The sequence below is a fragment of the Amphibalanus amphitrite genome, unplaced genomic scaffold (assembly GCF_019059575.1).
Source record: "Amphibalanus amphitrite isolate SeventyFive unplaced genomic scaffold, NRLGWU_Aamphi_draft 000776F_arrow, whole genome shotgun sequence".
Lineage (NCBI taxonomy): Eukaryota > Metazoa > Arthropoda > Thecostraca > Balanomorpha > Balanidae > Amphibalanus > Amphibalanus amphitrite.
The window spans coordinates 22,460-42,801 of NW_024882270.1; the positions used below are offsets into that span (position 1 = coordinate 22,460).

General features: G+C 49.5%; 2 protein-coding genes across 3 annotated transcripts; one reads left to right on the forward strand and one right to left on the reverse strand.

Moving 5' to 3' along the window:
- Nucleotides 1-1,464: 1,464 nt before the first annotated feature.
- On the forward strand, nucleotides 1,465-8,452 carry LOC122365982 (protein KRI1 homolog). Of its 2 annotated transcripts, none has more exons than XM_043337696.1 (12): nucleotides 1,465-1,619; nucleotides 2,491-2,579; nucleotides 3,013-3,236; nucleotides 3,837-3,996; nucleotides 4,201-4,361; nucleotides 4,517-4,673; nucleotides 4,973-5,185; nucleotides 5,540-5,663; nucleotides 5,926-6,056; nucleotides 6,428-6,679; nucleotides 7,081-7,241; nucleotides 7,643-8,452. In XM_043337696.1, the coding sequence occupies exons 1-12, from the start codon at nucleotides 1,505-1,507 to the stop codon at nucleotides 8,274-8,276; spliced, it is 2,421 nt and encodes an 806-aa protein (XP_043193631.1). In that variant the 5' UTR covers nucleotides 1,465-1,504; the 3' UTR covers nucleotides 8,277-8,452. The 2 variants fall into 2 exon arrangements, with proteins under 2 accessions (XP_043193631.1, XP_043193632.1); XM_043337697.1 differs by having other exon boundaries at nucleotides 3,013-3,232; nucleotides 3,833-3,996.
- A 175-nt stretch (nucleotides 8,453-8,627) lies between these two features.
- LOC122365983 (S-phase kinase-associated protein 2-like) lies at nucleotides 8,628-19,801 on the reverse strand. The gene is made up of 10 exons (XM_043337698.1): nucleotides 19,741-19,801; nucleotides 17,731-17,797; nucleotides 16,839-17,022; nucleotides 16,261-16,378; nucleotides 15,506-15,729; nucleotides 14,936-15,029; nucleotides 11,698-11,878; nucleotides 11,127-11,254; nucleotides 10,095-10,260; nucleotides 8,628-9,785 (listed from the first exon to the last, which is right to left on the reverse strand). Exons 2-10 carry the CDS (start codon nucleotides 17,751-17,753, stop codon nucleotides 9,599-9,601), a joined length of 1,305 nt encoding a protein of 434 aa, XP_043193633.1. The 5' UTR covers nucleotides 17,754-17,797; nucleotides 19,741-19,801; the 3' UTR covers nucleotides 8,628-9,598.
- Between the last annotated feature and the right edge of the window lie 541 nt (nucleotides 19,802-20,342).

Sequence of the window (20,342 nt, forward strand, 5' to 3'; positions counted from 1 at the left end):
CGAGTGACCGATCGCTTTGAAACTTTCAGCGATTGCTAAGAGCAATAGCATGTAAAAAATGTATATCTCAGAATTTTGATATCGATGACCTAAGGTCAGGTCAATTTTGCGACCTCCCCATTATAAGTCAATGGGAGAAAATTGAAATGCGCCTCTTTTGGATGAAAGACGTTATAAACACTCCCAAACACCGAATTACAAGTAGTTTAGACACACTGAGATTGAAAATGGTGTCCGTGACCCTTGTTTATGCCCTGAGGTCATCTTAGGTCACGAATGGTATCTAACAGTTTTTCGCAAATAACTTTTGATAGAGGCATGCTAGAGGGATGAAAACGCCTTAGATGTGTTCAGCTCGACGATACGGATCGACTGATATGCAACATGACCCTTTCCGGTCAGGTCATGACCTTGACCTGAGGTCAAATTTTCAAGTTGACCTTTCAAGGTCAAGTTATAGTTCATTCGATGCGTCTTGACGAGAGGAACACGATGCCGGTAAAAGTAAGCTCGTACAATGCTTGGGTCAAAAGTTATTGCAGAAAAACTATTTTCGAAAAAATCGGCTATTTTTGCAGTTTTTGCCCCCTGCAGGCAAAACCGTTGACGTTAGGTCAAATCTGAGAGAATTACTCAGAAAGGGCGTTAATAGGGCTATCGAATGCGCTTTTCCGCGGCGCTGTAGCTCTATTGGTTCCCGAGTTATGCGTTGGCTTCTTGGAAATTTTCGACATTTGACCTGGAAATCGGCGAAATTTTGCCTTCAATGACCTATGGTGACCTGACCTTTGACCTGACCAAAAAATTGACCGAAGTGATTTCGTCATTATTTTTCACGCTCTTTCGAACGCCGCCTTCCGCGTATCGCTACGTGGCCCAGGAGCCGAGTTACAAGGGGGGGGGTGTTCAAACACCCCCCCCCCAGCAGGGCGTGGAAATCCAGGACCCCCAGCAGGGCGCGGGTTAAGGCGGGGCACTGCCGACTTTTAATCCCATTCTTTCCATGCAACGCCCATAGGGCTAATGCTAAAATGCCGAAATCAAAGGGGGACACGGTGCCCCGGTGCTCTCCCCGTTCCGCCGCCTATGACTCCAATGCATTTTCACCATCCATTCTGATTCTCTGCCATATCAATATGCATGCAATTGTTGTGACGTCATAAGACCAGCACGAAACACACTGTCCTCTGAGGGCTGTTCACGGGCCCTGTGTGCGGTAGGACCGCACACAGCCTCCAAGCTCCGCCCACTGCGTCCCTACGTCAGCCTTCCGTCACCGCACACAGCGATCGCTGTGGCCGGTCGGGACTGGCCACAGCGGACCGTCCACCGCACGCAGCCGTGACGTCAGAGCCGCCTACCCATCCCCTACCCCCACGCCTGCTGGACGCACCGCACACACCGCACGCAGCAGTGTGCGGTGCCCGTGAACACCCCTCTGAATTTGAAACTGAATTATGGAATCCTTGAAATATTTGGGACAACGTGCGTTTGGAACTCAAAAATGGCGCAGGCATTGTTCGATGATGGGTCTTCTGACTCTGAAGCGGAGTTTTCTGTCAGTAACAAATACGCTGAGAAATACAACAGTTGGAGAGAAAAAGAAGAATACCAGAAGCGTGAGTTATTTCTTTTCAGTGTCTCGTTTATGATTTGATATAGATGCGTCAGGTCCGCGTCAGTATCGTCGACAGCACCCGTGCCGACAGCTATTTGATATAAAATATTGAATATTCGATTAAATATAGAAAAAAATATTGTTCCAGAATTTAATAGAGCATTCATCCTAGGTTAAGTCGCATTACAAATCTTCACATCTTCCTAATAATTTTATGCCAGTGTGCGATAATTGCCTCAGTCCATACATGATATAATTGTTTCCATTCTCATTAAAAATGAAGGTTCACTGATACCATACAGACATTACCATTTTGTAAAATACCTCAAAGGTGTTATTTAGGCAGGCAGCTCAATTTAAGGAAATTATATTGATTTATGTTTAATTATCATTAGGTATTATCAGTTATGTTATAACTACCTATGTAGCTTCGAACCTAGTACCTACAAATTGTTCACAGGTAGGTACCTAATTAGGGTAGTCATAACACAGGCAGCACACTTGTTTTTTGCAACCAGGGAGAGGCACTATACCAAGAGATACTTTCTAAGCAAACCAAATCAAAGCTAACCAAATATGAACTAACCTTACCTACAACCTAAAAGCTACAGCCTTGAAAATACTACCTACAACCTAACCTCAAGTGCCAAAAGCAAGTTTCCGACAAGTTTTTGTTTGCAAAAAACAAGTGTGACATGGGTTAACTACTATCCCTAATGGGCATAGGCAGGTAATGGATGTGAGTGCCCATTGTAGGTGCTTTACAATAGGAAGTTGAAAGCTAAAAGCTTTTGTGTTAAAACGCAGTTAATATGTGAGTGTATGACCTACTATTTGTGACATTTTAACCTAAGACATACCTTGTTTTTCAGTGCAAGCAAAGTATGGCAAAGATGTCTCACTGGATGCAGCCAAAGGAGCCGATGAGACCTCATCGTCATCAGAAGACGAAGAAGCTGAGGTATGGATGCATTTAATGTGTGCCTATCATTTTATGGGGGCTGAGTTACTGAATAGGATATTGTGTAGCATGAATAGAGCACATTTTTTATTATTCACATGCTAGACTGGTTGAGGGTAGGGCCAAGCATTGGAGCAAGGATGATGTCCCAACATTTTGTAGCTTGTTTCGTGCCTAATTTAATGACAATATTTGATTTTGCAGTACTTACTTTGTATATTATTTGGCAGGTGTTTTTTTTGCAGTATCTTGCATGGTAATTAAACTGATAATCATTGATATGTATATTTTCAAGTTGTTTTTGTGTTACCACTTATCAGTACAGTTTGTTTGCTAATTGTTTTTATATATTTGTGCTAGCATGTGTAACAGAATCTTGAAATTTACTAAGTTAACTGCCTACCTAACAAAATGGTCTCATTTTCATTTTCAGGAACTTACCCCAAACATGGAGAAGCAGTTCTTTGAAACTCTTTCAAAGCTGAAACAAAATGATCCAGAAATCTATGACCCTGGCAAAAGGTTTTTTAATGAGAAGAATGAAGAAAATGGTGCATCAACAAGCAAAAAGAAGCGCAAAGAAAAGCCAATGTTTCTCAGAGATTATGAAAGAGAAATGTTGTTGAACAGTGGAGAAGTACAAAATGAAAATGGTAAGTGGAATGTAATCGGTATGGACGCAAAATGACCTTTGCAGTCGGCGTGCCCTAAAGCTCCAATAAACAACCAATGTAATCGAAGTTCAAACAGGAAAACCAAACAGATGGGTCGCCCAGAGAGACTTTTCTGTCATTTCCTTTGGGTGCTGACATACAACAGCAGCGGCCACCATGGCTTTTCTTCCACTGATATTCCAATCGACAGTAATGCCTTCGCTGATAGAGACAATTATCCACCTTTATTGTGCTTGTATACACAATAAATGTGTGGGGTTGTGTATCATTTAGAGCCACTTCAGATGAGTGTGCCGAACGTCTCGCGCCGGGTATTGCACGTTTATGGTAATTCCAGGACATCATGTTCTGCTAGACTGTACAGTGTACACGTTTCTGAAAACATAGCTCGTTCATTCCGTTACCCTGTGTTGTTTTTCACTGGTGCCCTGCCACATGACCGTTCTTTGACTCGGTATGACCCTGTGCGCCCTGCAATGACGCACGGAACCGTGCGTGTTTGGCCGGTGACGCTGTGTGCCTGTCCTCCAACCGGTGACGTCTGTCCACCGTCCTCTGACCCTGTATTTCCGCGCTCAGGCTCCGCAGCCGGGCCGCCTGAGCAGCCCTCGTACGCCGAGGAGCAGGAGGAGCTGCGCGCCGGGTTCCGCGCCCTGGTGGACAGCGACTCGGACGGCGAGGAAGGCGGCGACCCCTTCTCCGGCAGTCTGCTCAAGAAGAGGGAGAAGACGGCCGCCGAACAGGTGGGACGGGACGCTGGACAAAAGGAAAAGCCATCTTGTTAGACTACAGTCACTTAAGAAAAGGCCAAAATCATGCTGGTCGTGAAACTTGAGTTGTGTGAAACGGAAAACAGATTCTATGCAGTGTCATTTTGTGAAATATTCCGTTCAAAATTTGACAGAGGAAAGTGTAATGACCTTTCGATGTTCGCTTGATGCGTGCAGGAACACGAAGATGAGGAGTACAAGATCTGGCTGAAGGGACAAAAGGACACTGCCGGAGACAAAGCGGTCGAAGGCCGCCTAAAGGGACTGAAAGATGCCTGGTCCAACCCGAAAATCTCCAAAGATGAGGCGTTCTTGCGTGACTACATCCTGAGTAAGCGGTAAGTGGATACTTTTTCATAATTCGAAGGTTTTTTCAGATTATCAGCCGGTACTGTGTTTATTGTGAAATGGTTGTGTGCAAATATGGTCTATGACACACTCTGTGCCCGTATGTGTGAGTAAGATGTGAACTAGCTCCGTGGATCTGCCGCAGGTACCTGGAGGAGGGGGATGACTCGTACGTGCCCAGCTACGAGGAGGTAGTGCACGACTCGGAGGGGGACCTCTCAGAGGACGAGCGCACCGTCGGAAAACAGGAGGCGTTCGAGCACAAATTCAACTTCCGCTTCGAGGAGCCAGACCAGGAATTTGTAAGTAAAATGTTGTATTGATTCATTGATTGCGATGAGATGGTCATCTCGGCTTCCAATTTGCTCTTAGTATTTTATTTGAGATGTTCGATCTTTTTTCGATGATGTTTTTTTATGTTTCCAGCTTGGACGTCATCTTTGGTGATACTGGAAATAAAAACATCAGTATTCCTTGTAATGAATGCTGTTCCACTTTCTAGCCTCGTTTTGGACGAAATTTCATCATCGCTCGAAACATTGAACGGTGCTTGTGCGTGGTGCTTGGCTAAGAGTCTGATCATATTTCTGTGTGATTTCAGATAAAAAGGTATCCGAGAACAATCAAGAATTCGTTGAGGAAAAAGGATGAACGACGAAAATTGAACAGAGAGGAGAAAAGGAAGAGACAAGAAGAGGAAAAGAAAAAGAAGGAAGAAGAACTCAAACGTCTGAAGACGTTGAAGAGGAAAGAAATTATGGAGAAGTTAGAAACACTCAAGGAGGCTGTTGGCAACACTGATTTGCCATTTGAGGTAGCTACACCTTACGATACGATAGACAACTTTTAGGGTTTGTGGGCATGTAACTGGGTCGCTGATGAAGGCTCGCTGTTGACCATAATTACGCTGTTATGAAGGGTCGGCCTGTTTTCGGGGTGATCAGTGCCCTGCTCGCAAGTTAGGGCTGTCGACTTCGCTAAGAGCAATCCAATGCATTTCTCAAGGAATAGTAGTTCCCTGAATGATATTAATATAAGCTTTCATCCACGCGCCTATAAAAAGTCAAATTTGGAGCGACACTCTGTTATAGCTGGCCATTCTACGCAAGATTCTGCGACACACTTCCCTCGCTGACCACTGCTCTACGCTACCCCTCCTGTCCGGTAGGTGGCCGACTTGGACGCCGATTTCGACCCGGACGCGCACGACCGGAAAATGGGCGAGATGTTCGGCGACGACTACTACTACGACGCCGACAACGACGAGGAAAAGCCCGTCTTCTCTGACGACGGTAAGCGGCCAGTTGTAGCTCGGCGCTCATTACCGAGCTGCAGATGACTGGCAGTTCATGGGCGCTCTGTCCCACTGTTATCGTTACGAGATATGAAAGACCGCAAGCCTCAGCAAGTGAAGTGCAACATTTATCAATGAAAAAAATACTATTGAGACCCACAGGCGTTTATTCCAAGTGTATGGTCGCAGCTACGGTTTCTCCCCACCCGCCCTCGGCCCGTTTACCGCGCTGGTGACACGAGCGCCCTCTGTGCCCGCAGAGGACTGGGACAACTGGGCGCCGGGGGAAGAAGACGCGGGGGAAGGAGAGGAGGAGGAGAGCGGACAGTGGGCCGAGCCCGGCCGCAGCCAGAGCGACCACACTCCCGCCTGCGAGCAGCCAGACTTTGTGGTGAGTTTCATCACTTGGCAGCATCGCCGAACGATATATGGAGCAACTGTCGCCAGCTACTTCGAATTCAATCTGGCGCAGTAGCATATGTAGTTAAGGGGTATTGCAGGATTACCTCGGGTAATTGAAAAGTTCGATCCCCTAACTGAACTACTAACTATTTTCACGCCCCTATGCCATTCGAGTCACGACCGATTCGAAGTGTCGCGCATTATGACTGAGAACAATATGACCACAGAAAACTGGCCGTTTGTGTCTGGACCTTTTTCACCCAGTTTTGCCTGCTTCAATCCGGTATGACTTATACTGACCCGCATGACCTGTGTTGACCCCATGTAACCTGTGTTGACCCGCCGTGACCCGCCGCTCAGATGGACTGCGACTACACGCCGTCGGCGGTGCGCCGGCCGCCGGCCGAGCTCACCACCGGCCGCGGCCGGAAGAAGAGACGCGGCCGGCTCGCCGAGCTGCTCAGGCGGAAAAAGCCCCGCTTCGAGCCGGCGGCCGGCCAGCGGCTGGCGGAGTACGTGGACCAGTACTATCAGCTAGACGCGCAGGCCAACCCGCACCCGTTCAAGTACCGCGAGGTGCCGGCCAACGACTTCGGCCTGGATACGACCGAGGTGAGTTCAGTGCGGGAGAAAGCGACCACGACGGCTTTTGGGCAGACTACGGCCGAACGCGCACTGGTCTGGGTATCTATTGGAGTGGGCAGTGGCGGATGCAGGGGGGAGGGCAAAATGGGCATTTGCCCCTCCCAAACGGCATAATTTTAACATTACGCCTATAATGGACGATGCATGGAAAGAATCGATAAATTGTTATGGTTTGCCCCCCCCCCCCCCCCCCAAAAAAAAACTCTGAGCTGGATCCGCCTCTGGGAGTGGGCCTGTGCCACGCCATATTTCCATTGTCACTGACGAATACTGCCGCCGGGTGGGGCCAGTCAATGCCAGTCTAATCCACTCTGCTCCAGTCTAATCGTACTAGTGCAGCACGTTCAGCACGGCGCTTCTGTTGACAGATCCTGATGGCCGATGAGCGGGACCTGAACCGATGGGTGTCGGTGAAACGGATGTCTCAGTACCTGCGACCCGAGGAGGAGCAGCACGACGTCAAAAAGTACAAAGCCAAAGCCTCCAATGCATTCTACAAGCAGAAGATATTGCAGAGCCTCTATAAAAAGTGAGTCGATTTCACTAAGGCACTAGGCAGTAATTGAAAGGTGGACGTCTGACTATCATCCGTCGTGACCGACTAGCTGGTGAAACCTTTGTTATCTGCCCCAGACGTCGTGATATGGCAGCTGACTGAAAGAGGCGACCTTGCACGCCTCAACAGGTGCTAAGTTTTGAGTGTCGACAGTCTGCACCGCGTCTGTACCCGTCTCGTTTGACCCGAACCATTGTCCGTCTCTCACCAGTTCAGTTAGGCGAGTGCGTCTTTCCGGGCGGTCCCGTACACGTCTTGTCGGCTGGACTCCAAATCGTACCCTAGGTGTTTCTGTGCCGTCAGTCTTCCCTTGCGCGGTTTGGGCGTCCTTTCTCCATTACTGACTACGTCCGTCTCCGTTTTGTTTCCAATAGGGAAGGCGAGCCAGAGGAAGACCCGGAGAACTATGAACCTCAGAAGAAGAAAAAGAAGAAGCGGAAGAGGAAGGAGAAGGAGAGGGAGGCGGAGGAGCAGAACGGCGGTACTCACGGGGAGGGCGGGGAGGAAGAGGAGGGGGCCGAGTCTGCTGCCCTGGAGAACGGTGTCGAAACGGCGCCGGACGCCGCCGAGTCGGAACCGCAGGAGCAGGGGAAGAAGAAAAAGAAAAAGAAGCGGAAAGAAAAGCTGGCTGCGACCGAAGAAACGACAAACGAGAACGGCACATTGGATCACTCCGCTGTTAATGGTGAACAAGCAGCGTCAGAGAACCCACCTGAGGGAGGAAAGAAGAAGAAAAAGAAGAGGAAGCACCCCGAGGAGACAGCGGATGACGCCGCTGAGCAGCGGCCGGGGAAGACTCGCTCGGACGAGCCGGCCGGTACTTCGGAGGGGCCCGCTCCCAAGAAGCGACGCCACGCGGCCGGGGGCAAACGACGACGCGCGGCCCAGGCCGAGGCCGGCTCCCAGGCTGCCATGGTGCTCTCCATGTCAGACGCACGCTTGGAAGCGTTTGGACTCAACCCCAAAAAGATCCGGGGCAAGGTGATCTATGGTCAGGGCGGATCGTAGCACCGGTGCGGGGAGTGGGTGTTTTGAAAGTCTTATTGCACTGGGTATTTTGTGATGTTTTCTCTTACAAAGCCGTGCGTTGCGTGGAGGTAAATGTGGCATATGCAATTTCAGTGAGATATCGACGTTAGCTGATGATAAATATGTGACGCGGCAGGCCCCTGCCGCTCATTTCACAGCTTGTTTTGGTGGTGAGAGCACGAAACGTATTATGTAGCAAACCAAAAGTGTAACTTGACCTCTAGTCTCCTCAGAGCAAACCGTTTAAAAACCCGCTGATTACGTAAGTATTTGAGTAGTCAGATAAGAACACGCAGTGACTGTTACCAGCCGTGGCAGTAACACACACTATTACTTCCATCCGTGTATTCCACGTCTGGGCAGAGGACGGTAGCTGGTCGGGGGGCTCCGTGCACAGCCGGGGCCCCGGATACATTACATCACAGTAGGTACACCGGACCCGCCGCCGGGACCGGTATCACAGCGGAACTTTACCGACACCCCACGACCGGGCGCAATCGGACCAGTTCAGCTTGGCAAGTACAAGACCAATAGAAAACACAATACGAACAAAGAACGGAAAGGAACGTGACACACCCTCAAACGGAAGAAACCCATCGTGGTCACAGGTAAAACATGTTGACCACGTCAAAAACACGCCCATGCGAGCCCCGGAGAGGACCCGCTCGTGAAATTATGCTCCAAAGTGCATTGCACACACCGGGTACTGGCGCGCCCGTTCACACACAATCTGCTGAAAATGTCGAACATTCCTCCACTAGGAATGTGTGCCATAGGGCACCGCAGACATGCACACCACGCACCTGATTCCTAGAGGACAGCAATGAGCCAGCCAGATACACTCCGGTACAAATTGTCCTATTACCATTGCATGCTCTCTCCTCATTCGAAAATATGAGCCCGTTCTGTCCTGAACAGTCAGTGGATGGATGGGATGAGACGACCGACCTGCCAGTCGCGTCTTTCACATGTTCTTCCGCTCCATATCCGCTGTAGTTGACCTCCCCTTCTCCACACCTCTCGCCTGCAGCTTCTGTTCATTATCATTGCAGCCGATCCCCCTCTTTATATGTCCTGTTGGTGCCCATCTTGCTCCAAACCTGCTGCTAGTCTCCCTGTCCACCATCTTGCTGCAACCGGTCTCTCCAGTCTCACTAAAGCTGCACCCCTTTTCCATGCCTCCTGCTGGCTGCCGATCCGAACTCAACCCTGTAGACAACCCATGCCAGAGATCGGCCTCGGTGGTCCGATAAACGATGACGCATAGCGCTCGTGAAGCCATTCAGCCCTACACGGACCGCTCAGTCTCGCACGGACCGTTCCCAGATGGATGTGCGTCGTATGCCGACCGTGGGGCGCGCCACCTCACTGAACGGCCTCGTGTTGATCTGGAGCTGCGGCAGCGCGCGGCGCAACGTCTCTACGCCCGACTCGTTGAAGCAGTTGTACATCTCCATGGTGCGCAGGGTCTGTAGCCGACCCAGTTGACTGCAGAGGAGAGGGCATGGTCAGATGGCGCTACAGAGCCCGAGGAGGGTCGGGTATGCAACGGCTTGAGGTCATTGGGGCTAGGTCGTGCGGGCTGGTCAAGCGCAGCTAACCACACAAACACCAACATGCGGAGTGTGGACACGTAGTTATGTAGATACAAAGACGCACGATACCCAATACAGAGGGACGGCGAATATTTTCATAGGCACATTTTTATATTGTTAAGCATGATTGTGCCGCCCGTCGCCAGCATCATCGCCCCATGCCCCGTGGGAAAGCACCCTCTTGGCCCGTTGAGGAACTCACACGCAGTTGACGGCCGGGATGTTGTAGCAGCGACTCAGACCCAGACTCTCCACGGCCGGAAGGTGCTCCATCATGGCGTCGAACGAGCCGGCGCCGATGGCGGTGGCGTCACTGAGATCCAGCACGCGCAGTCGGCTGCCGATCCGCCGTAGTAGCTGCTGTACGTCTGTAGAGGGCACAGCAGTTAGACCAATAGACACAGACAGCTGCCGCCTGCCGATCCGCCGTGGTAGCTGCTGTATAGTCGACTACAGAATGATGTTCCACTTTTCACAGGCAATTATTTGCCTGGAGTGGTAGGCTGTGCCGCATCACACGGGCTGAGTTCACAAATTATAGTTTTGTCCCAATGCTCACAATCGACACGCTTAATTGCGTGATAAACGGCCCAACTTAACGCTCCGGTCAACTGATAGCTTCTGAGGAGTGGAACATCATTCTGTAGTCGACTATACGGCTCTCGCGAGATAAACCGGTAGGTTTTGCACTTTTACATTTTCGGTTATATCTGAGAAACTAATCGATCTACGATGAAGCCATTTTACACGATCATGGTCGGCTTGTGAACCAACAAGTCGATCGCATCTTCAACACTTAAAAGCTTAAGACGACGAAGATATAGCCTCAAGTACACTAAATTTTCTAGGTGCAAAACCTACCGCTAAAACCTGCGAGACTTGTACATCTGAGGCGGACAGTCAGTGGGTTAGACAGGCAGATCGACAGCGGTTAGACGGATGGACACAACAGTGACTGCTGACTAGTGGCTAGATCTGCAGCTGACGATTGTGTCAGCTAGGCAGATCGCAGGGGTTACCCCGACGAGCAGACGGCTACCGATTCGCCGCAGAAGCAGCTACATATCCGTGGCGAACAGTCAGTGGGTAAAAAATGCGGCGGACAGCGAATACCAGCGGACATGGTGGCTTAAGCCGACAAACACAGTAATATATACCGACTTACACTTCGACGGAGATCAGCGAAGGCAGATTCACAGACTGGATGTTCAAAAAGAGAGGCCGGCGTACGTACGTGCGTCGGTGAGCTCGTCCTTGCAGCCGGTGAGGTTGAGTTTGGTGAGTGATAGGGGTGCAGTGGCGGCCAGCTTGCTGAGCGCGGCCCCGCTCAGATCCGTCCAGCCGAGATTCAGTTCAGACAACCTGCGAAAATACGGATTCCATCAGCAGGGATTCAATCAGACAACAGGTAGAACAGACATTAAGTGCCAGCACGTTCAGTCCAGACTACTTACACGGGCGCAACAGATATAATCTTCCAGCAGGGATTCTGCTATGACGAACTGCACCAACACAGCAAGCGGTATTCGTCAGATTCTGTTCAAATAGCCAAAAGTACCTCAAAAAGCCAATAAGCGGATATCGTCTCAGCCCTGCTGTGATCAGCAGAATGAAAGCAACTCGTTCAATGTCGCTGTAAGTCAGCCGTGTAGCGCCCGCTATAGCTTGGTAGTGCTACCGTCAAGGAGGTACGCGCCGTCAGGGAGGGGAGTCGGCAGTCGCACAGCCCGAGTGGGTGCGACTCACTTGGTACCTATAGGTCAGAATGCTACCCTAGTATACTGTCAGTCAGGGATGATACTTACCTAGTACAGGAGGCCAGGATGCTGCCCAGGCCGACATCTGTCAGTCCCGTGGCCAGCGCCAGGTTGAGCGCCGTCAGACCCCGGTTGGCGCCGATCGCGGCGCACGCCCGGTCAGTGACGTCACATCGCTCCAGGCTGAGCTTCTGCAAGGAGCGGCAAGCGGCCAGCAGCTGCTCGATGCCTGGCGGAACGGTGAGACACAGACGTGAGACGACACAGCTCAGCAAGGCGGCACCAGCTGCGGACACTGTGGTTAGGCCGACGGGCACAGCCAAATCAGCTGGGCCGGCGAATGTTCGAATGTTCGGCGAACCTACGCGAATGCCGTAGTTCGCACATGATATGTTAAAATGCAAGCAAACAGTCTGAAATTTTCGCCTCACGGTGAGTGCATTGCATAGTGTTCTCTTCCAATTTCCAAACGCAGATTTCAACTTTTCCTCAGTGAGATGTTAACATCTAAAGGCTTTAACCCAATACTCCAAAAGTTAGTTCCAATTCCAGCCAGATCAAAGTGACTACTGAAGTTAGCAATGAAAGTTAGTGAAGTTGCTAAAGTTGAGGGAAGTACTGAAAACTGACCAAATCAAATGGCATGCGCATTCAGCACACATGCAGCGAAGGTTTATTTTAACGAATGAAAATAATCGGAGATGTTCAAATTTGGAAACTATTGCGGATGAATTGACATTCAAAAAAGGACACCAGCAAATAATTATGGGCCATCTTCTAGAAGTATGAGTGTTCTCGGAACGGACGGAAATGTCACGACGGAAATGTCACGAAAAGAAGCATAAAAAAACACAAAAAATGATCCGGTAGATTATATTATATTTACAAACGTCCGCTTCAAAGTGGAATGCCGCATATGTCTCATCCTTTTCACTTTGCGCCGAAACAGCTGGAAGCTATAAGACAGGCAGCGAAGCAACAAAATAAATCTTTCCTCCGCGCTAAACCCGATATCCTCATCCCGGAAAAGCAGGGATTATTATTCGTGGGATTTAACTGGAAATTCACTCGTGTTATACCATCAACAAACACACAGTTTCTCAATCCCAGCCCGACATCGCCTCGCCGTGTTCAATAACACTTCCCGCTATCCTGCAAAGTCCTAAAAAGAAACTACTCATATTCCTGCCTGATGCATCTTCGAAGCTCGACTCGCTGCACTCGGCTGAACGATAAAATGCCGTCCATTCTAGTGTCGCGCCTCGTCCATGATACAGCGATAGTCGTAAATAACTGCCACGGAGCTGAGAGTTCAGAGCTCGTCCTTCTGCTCGCTGTCGTCCAGCTCGGCGAGTCGCTTCTTCTCCGCCTCCTCGGCCTCGCGCGCCAGTCGGTTGGCCGTCTCGATCGGCGTCTCCGTGTCCTCCGGCTTCCTGCTGCGCTCGCGTGCCGCCGCCTCCGCCGCAGCGTCCATATGGCCGTACTTCTGACAGTAGTTACGCGGCGGATCGCCGAAACACATGTACATCTTGAAGCGTTCCGGGTCCCGCTGCTCCTCCAGCCAGGCGTTGTGCATGTTGATTTCGCCAATGTCTTCGGTAACCTCCTCGCAGCGGTCAGCCAGTCGTCTGGGCCAGGGTCCGCGCGAGTGTTTGACGCCGCCCTCGGCCTCCAGCTGGTTACAGCCGGGCCCGCTGATGTGCCGGTGGCCGTGCACCTCCAGCATGCCGTACTCGCGGAAGCGCTGATGCTCACACGCCTCCGACACGAGGTGGTAGATCTCGCTCTCGGTCGGCGGCCGGCGTGTCACCTGGCTGTGGAACTTGGCGAACGACAGATGCACTTGGTAGGCGATGGCCATGCACGTGTCACAATAGAGGGTCAGCGGTACGTGCTTCGACAGGTGCTCCTCGCCCTGCGACTGCGGACTGGCCGGGAAGTCCAGTTTGACGGGACTGTTGTCGGGTGGCGCCAGCACCTCGTACTTGTAGGTGGCCTCCAGTTCCTCGGCGGTCGGCGCCGGCGGCTCGGTGTACTTCTTCTTCCGTTTCTGTTTGCCTCCCTTGGTACCTGACGGGGCCGGCCGCTCGGTGGTCGGCTCCTGCAGCTGGCGTTCGACGGACGAGGCCAGCGAGCTGCGGTCCACGCGCACCTGATCGTAGCCGGCGGACCCAGCTCGCTCGGCCACATCGCTGGACTTGCCGAAATCGATCAGCTCCAGCGTCTCGTCAGCCTCGTCGCTACTGCCATCGTCCGTCTCGGTCAGGTCGGCATCTGACACGACTGCTTCCTGCACGGCAGCTTTCTCAGCGCCATTACCGCCGTCCGGTTCAGGGGAAGGTTCATTCGAAGCCGCATCAGATGCTCCACCCGATGTTGATTTGTCATCCGTTGGCACATCGTTATTTGCATCAGTCGAGGATGATCCCGCATTATCTTTGGATGGTGGCTGGCATGATTGTTGCGCCGCTTTCTTCGGTTGGGTTTTCTCCTGCGGTAAGCTTTCGCCGAAGTCATGAACTGCAAATGTATCATCCTCTTCTTGCAACTTTTTTATGTCCTGTACGGAGGTAGCCTGCTCCAATTTTTTAATGAATTCCCTCGTTTCAGGAAGAATTTCAGATGCGCCTGGATTTGGTACTCGATTTTTCAGCGAAGCCAATGTGGCATGAACAAGGAAGCATACATGCAACGGTATGAGCAAGTTTTTGCAAAACATTTTTTAAACACTGCTGTCAAAACATCTGAGGAAAAACCCACGACGTAACAATAACGGTTCAACTTTCCTTAACAGGAAACCAAACGTTTGGATTACACTAATCAAATGAAGATCGTGCAGTTGCTTCTCGCTTCAAGTATCTTATATCACATTTTTAAATTGATTTGTATCTTTTATCGCCTCGCTTTTATCGAAGATATTTCGAATCAATCACAGAGCAAGCCAGAGAGCAAGCAGTCACTGTCACGTGCTAAATACATAAGAGCACTTACAAAGAATTACGCTGCCCTAGCATCGCCTAGGTGATGATTTTCAGTCACCATGGATGCACATCTTTCAGCGGTCATAGCTCGCAACCTGCAGCGATTTCGTCACTTTGAAGATGGGCGATTATTTTTTTTTCGTTTTAAAGTTGCTATCAATGGTTTTGTGGAATTCAAAACAACAAGGAGCGCGCAATCGACGCTCATGAGCGACGTTCATACAAACGTTTCTCATTGGCCATCAAATGACAGTTGGCGTATACCATGAGAGGAGACGATGGATGAGGGCGGATGGTAGACTTACCTTCGGGCGGTACTACAGCCATACTGAGATCCAGAAACATGAGCTTGGCAGAGAAACCAGGAGACGTGTCTGCTGCAAATATCGGCGCCGATACCTGTAACAGATGCCGCAGTTAGCTAACCGACGAGAAACACATGTATGAGAAAAGGACAACCTTCAGCCTTTAAGCGCACAGCGAAAGGTGCACCAATTCGCGTCAGTCAATCGGCTCACTCAGTGGAATGAATCCCGTCTCCCGGCGAGAGCTCGGGTTGCCCCGGTACTGAAAGGGGCACAGCGCGGCTGGTGAAAGCAGTCGGTATCAATTGAAGTCAGAGGCACGGATATTGGGCAGCCATATGGGATCTTAACATCTATCCATTCCCGGAATTTTCCAATTGGACGGCATTGATCAGTATCTGCGCAATTTGGTCTCAATAGCGTCGTCTCAAAGTTCATCCGTCCACTCAAAATATCTTAGATCTGCCTTTATCAAATAAGGGATATACTTATAGACATTCATTGTAAGCCAGCACTCTATTCCTATTCAGTGCCATGCCACCTTCTGCTACACAATGCGCCGCGGCGTACCTCTGCCCTGGTGAGCCGCAGCAGGCGCACTCCGCGCTGCACGAGCCGGCCCAGTCCGCCGGCCGGTATCGTCCGTCCAGCCGCGTCCATCCGCCGCCACAGCGTCTCGTCGAACGCCAGCTGGCGCCACCGGCGACACACTCGCGCGCACCGCACCAGCATCGACTTGGAGAGGAAGCCGAATATCTTCAGGATGATCTCGTCCGACTGCCGACAGAACGGGTCTGCCGCACCGAGGTCATTGGGTCAAGGTGATGCGGGTCTCTCTGGCACACTGACCTTATTGTGTCACGGTGCATTTATAGGTAACACAGGCCGTGGCCACATTGGGCTGGGAAGGGTGGCAACGAGCTTCACCTGGAACCATTGAAACTACATAAGTGGCAACAGGAGGTGTCTCGGAGACCGGGCCAGACAAATAATGAGATTACTAATAAAGTAAACAAAAACACTCCATATCCTAAGTAGCGGTACTAAATGCGAGTCGGAGAATATTGTAAGCCTGCGAGCATGGTCCTAAACTGATACACTGCGCCCACAACAAAAAACATTTAATAACGTATGTACAAGTTCAGTTCAAATGGACCACGGAGCAGCCAGGTTACAGGGAGCCAAGGCACATGGCCACATATTATGAACGAATCAATGCTAAGAATATAATAAAACTATTGATGGTGTGCCACGAAAAACGATTAAGTTTGATCATGGCTGGGTGCTATGACTGACACAACTTCATATATAGCCCTAGTTCATACCGTGAAGACGGAACGATCCGGTGCGCCGCCGTTTGTAGACGAGGAACCCCTCTGGGACATAGCCATCATCCATCACCGAGTAGGGGTCGACAGCTGGACCCGGGGCGGTGGCCGGCTTCTGTCGGTACACGCAACAGAAACAGCAACTCTCAGAACAGGAGCCACTCGCTATAGGACAACAGCAACAGCAGGTGCGAAGGTTTTCAGCCAGTTATTATGGCGGTGTGATTACGGCGCGATAGTTGCGGTGCGGTGCGAGCGACTTTAGCGAGTGTCGTTTGAGCGAACCATTTTCAGCGAATGGCGATTCGATAATTACCGGGGTGAGTTGGCGCCGTTCCGGCTGTCCGGCGGAGTCGACCGGCCTGTAGCTGCAAGTGTAAGTTTGTACCTATCTGTTTCCTTACCAGGGCTGGCGTGGCGCCGTTCTGGCTGTCCGGCGGAGTCGATCGACCTGTAGCTGCATGTGTAAGTTTGTACCTATCTGTTTTCTTACCAGGGCTGGTGTGGCGCCGTTCTGGCTGTCCGGCGGAGTCGGTAGCTGTATCTGTAAGCCTGTATCTGTTCTGTTGGCTTACCAGGGCTGGCGTGGCGCCGTTCTGGCTGTCCGGCGGCGTCGGTAAGCCGCTGCTGTCGTCCATCAGAGACAGGCCGACGTCGTCCAGAATGTCCTCCGTCAGCGACTCTGTGTCGACGCGCCACCGGCCGCACGAGTGGCTGCTGGCCGAGCGACGCTTTCGGCTGACCGAGCCGTCCGCGCAGCTGGGCGGCGGACCGGGCCGGCGGGAGGCGGTCAGACACACAGTCGGCAACACCCCCAGACAGACGGGCGGTCAGACGCACAACCAGCTACACACGGGCGGTCAGACCAACAGCCAGACACACAGACAGGCGGTCAGACACACAGACAGGCGGTCAGACGCACAAGCAGGCGGTCAGACACACAGACAGGCGGTCAGACGCACAAGCAGGCGGTCAGACACACAGACAGGCGGTCAGACCCACAGCCAGATACAGCAGACAGCCGGTCCGAACCACAGAAACAACCAGACCCAGACACACATACACACAAGATGGTCAGACGGTCTGCAGTGTAAAACTTAATTCCATCGTTGATTTCGAGCTCTAAGATCAGTTAAACGGAGATAAAAATCGCCGACTGCCGGTACCTTTATTTCTTCAAGCCCTCTGCATGTTACACAGACTATGCCAAAAAAACCCATGTTTTCGCATCAGCAGTTATTTTCGCGTGGCTGGCGAAATCATAGGGTGCTTTCATGCAAAAAAAAAAATATCACAGCCGGCGATTTTCCGATTGAAAAGGTTGATTGCAAACTATCTGGAGCACTCTTTCTGAATGCCAGTGTTATTAGACACCTAGCCTACTCATATAAAAGCTTCCTGATATTCTTTTTTAAAAGGATACATATGAGCATGGATAAAATAAAAATAAAAAGCATATTGACATACCTGCCCGCATCTGATGTGTTCATATTGTTCAAGGAGTTTGTGAGCAAGTGAGCAATCTCAGGTTGTCCTGAAACGAAGAAGTGATGGGTAAACTGTTGAAGATGTCTTAATATCAATCTTCCATGACAGCTTCAAGCTCTGAGTGAGACAACATCTGATGGACCTATTTATGGAACAATTTACCCTGCATCATTTGCCATACCTAACATAGACAGGTGCATCAAAGGAATTAATTAATAGTTACCAGTCAATGCCAAACAATAGCGTGACAGTTTCTGGTCAAATGTCAAATGCAGTTATTCACATCAAAATGTTTATTATGCAGGCTCTAAAAAATAGTAAAACTAACAGGCAACAGTTACAGGTAAATGTTAGTATTGGTTTACATAAAATTCAATTATAGTTATGGCCAGAACTTTCACTGGAGGTACAATTTCTCATTGTTGTTATGAGAAACCATTCTTCAACACACTGGGGACACAATGGGAAACTGAGATGAGATAAATCATACAACTTCCATACCTAATCTGTATGCTGATCTGTGAAGCTCTGTAAGCCCTGTCATGTTCAACAGTGTAAAATTGGGATTGGTCATCACAACACATACTAGCAAATGGTTACCTACCCTTTTCCCTCATGGTGAAAAACTGAATGATTTCCCACATATTCACACATGATACCAAGCTGCTCCCTAGCATGTTTTGGAATTGAAAAGCATAAAAACAATATTGAAGGGTCATGATACTACTTCCCTTGGCCAAGTGGGAATAAAATATGTTATGGTTTTCCTAAACCAAATACCTACCAAGCCTAAACCTATGGGTAATTTAGTTAATAAAAATGACACCAGCAATCATTCTTGTTGATCACACATGATCAAACTCATAAGGAGTGCAAAAAAATGCAACTTTTCATTTAACCTTTATGAAGCTGAAAACTTTAGACCATGCTTAAATAACTTTTTGATTGATATGCACCTATATACACATCTAATAACTTACATGTGCCTAATCAATGTTTGAATTTATGGTCTTGTTTTGAAACTTAAACAAAATTTTGTTTGACTTTTCTCTAGCCATGTTGGTAGTCCATTTTTCACTATGCGAGGGATGTTTAATGATCCTAAGCTACTAAGCCAAGTTGATTTAAACATGATAACCAACCCTTGGGCCATGCACTGACCAATTCAAATTAGTCAGTCAGTCGGTCAGCCCAGTTCGCAGTCACTATAATACCTGTAACATGTTCTGGTTTGGTGACATTATCGTGTGAATAGTGCACATGTTCTGAGGAAGCCTCAAGTTATAATGGTTTTGGGCTTCTTTCATAAGATTCTGGAACACTTCAATGAAAAATATTATTTATGTCAAATATTATTTCATAAATGCTCTTTCAAATTTTAACTCCTGCAAGTGTTTACACTTTACACCGTAACATCAGCACGCCTGCATGTAATTTCTCATGACGCCACCTATACCTATTTCCTTGGGGTCAGCCTTAATCTTCTTGGCAAATCCAAAGTGGTACCAGAGAGGAAGGCGACTTCGGAATTTAGATAAAGATCACCAATCCTGGAACGGGTATATAATGTTATACTCATTGGAAACTTTTTTTTTAAAAAAATGAAGGCACTATAACATGTGTTGTCACAAGTCTGTCCAATTGCTGTCTTCTGTCCAAATAGACAATAGTAGGCATGAAATATACACAAATCACACTATCATTGAGAAATATCAACTAGAATAAGGCAGAATAAGGTAACTAGAAATAAGTGGTTCTCAGGCAAAAATGCAAAGCACCATCGATGACTGATGGCAGACGCCAGACTATGATGAGGATGCGCCCCGACCTCTACCTCTCCATGTCAATTTTCATTATTATCATGCTACTGAGGTTAGTGCCATGTTATCATAACTGCAAATGAAAACCACATTAATTTCAACACATAAACTTTCTGTCATTATATTTTATAGGTAATTCAAAATGGTAAAATCCTTTCAACCAACTGACCTTTCGACCGCGACGTCTCTCCCGCGCGCGCAAACAGCTCGCATTTGCAATGCGCGCCAAAGATCAGCTGTTTTCAAGGTCTCAATATATTCAGACTCACACTCGGATAGATTTCCCTCAAACTGTAAATGACGTCATCAAAGTAACAGGGTTCTGTCTGACTTTGTGAACGGGTGGACTCTAGTGCTCAAAACTTTAATGTTCAAAATGTTTTTTGGTTGATTAAATAATGAGGGGGATACGACCTGGCCCTCGCTGTTTCACCGCTTATTGAGCTAGAGCCTCGCAAAAACGAGCATGTGCGCTGTTACGAGACACAGCGGTCGATCTACCCGATTTTAACCCTCGCCGGCACAGGCCAATTTGCGTCCTTCGACGGCACAAGGGGGGGAGCGGGGGTGGTACGACCCCTCCCTCGTGTTTTGGCCCCGGATCGAGCTAGAGCTTCGCGAAAAAAAGCGAGCGTGTTGCCCGTCATGAGAGGAAGCCGATGATACCCAATTTTAAAGGAAAAGGGCCACCTTTAACATGGGGATTGAAACTGAGATAGCCATCTTGTAGCCCGTGTCCGAAAACCTCCCTGCTTACCTCCTTACGGCCGA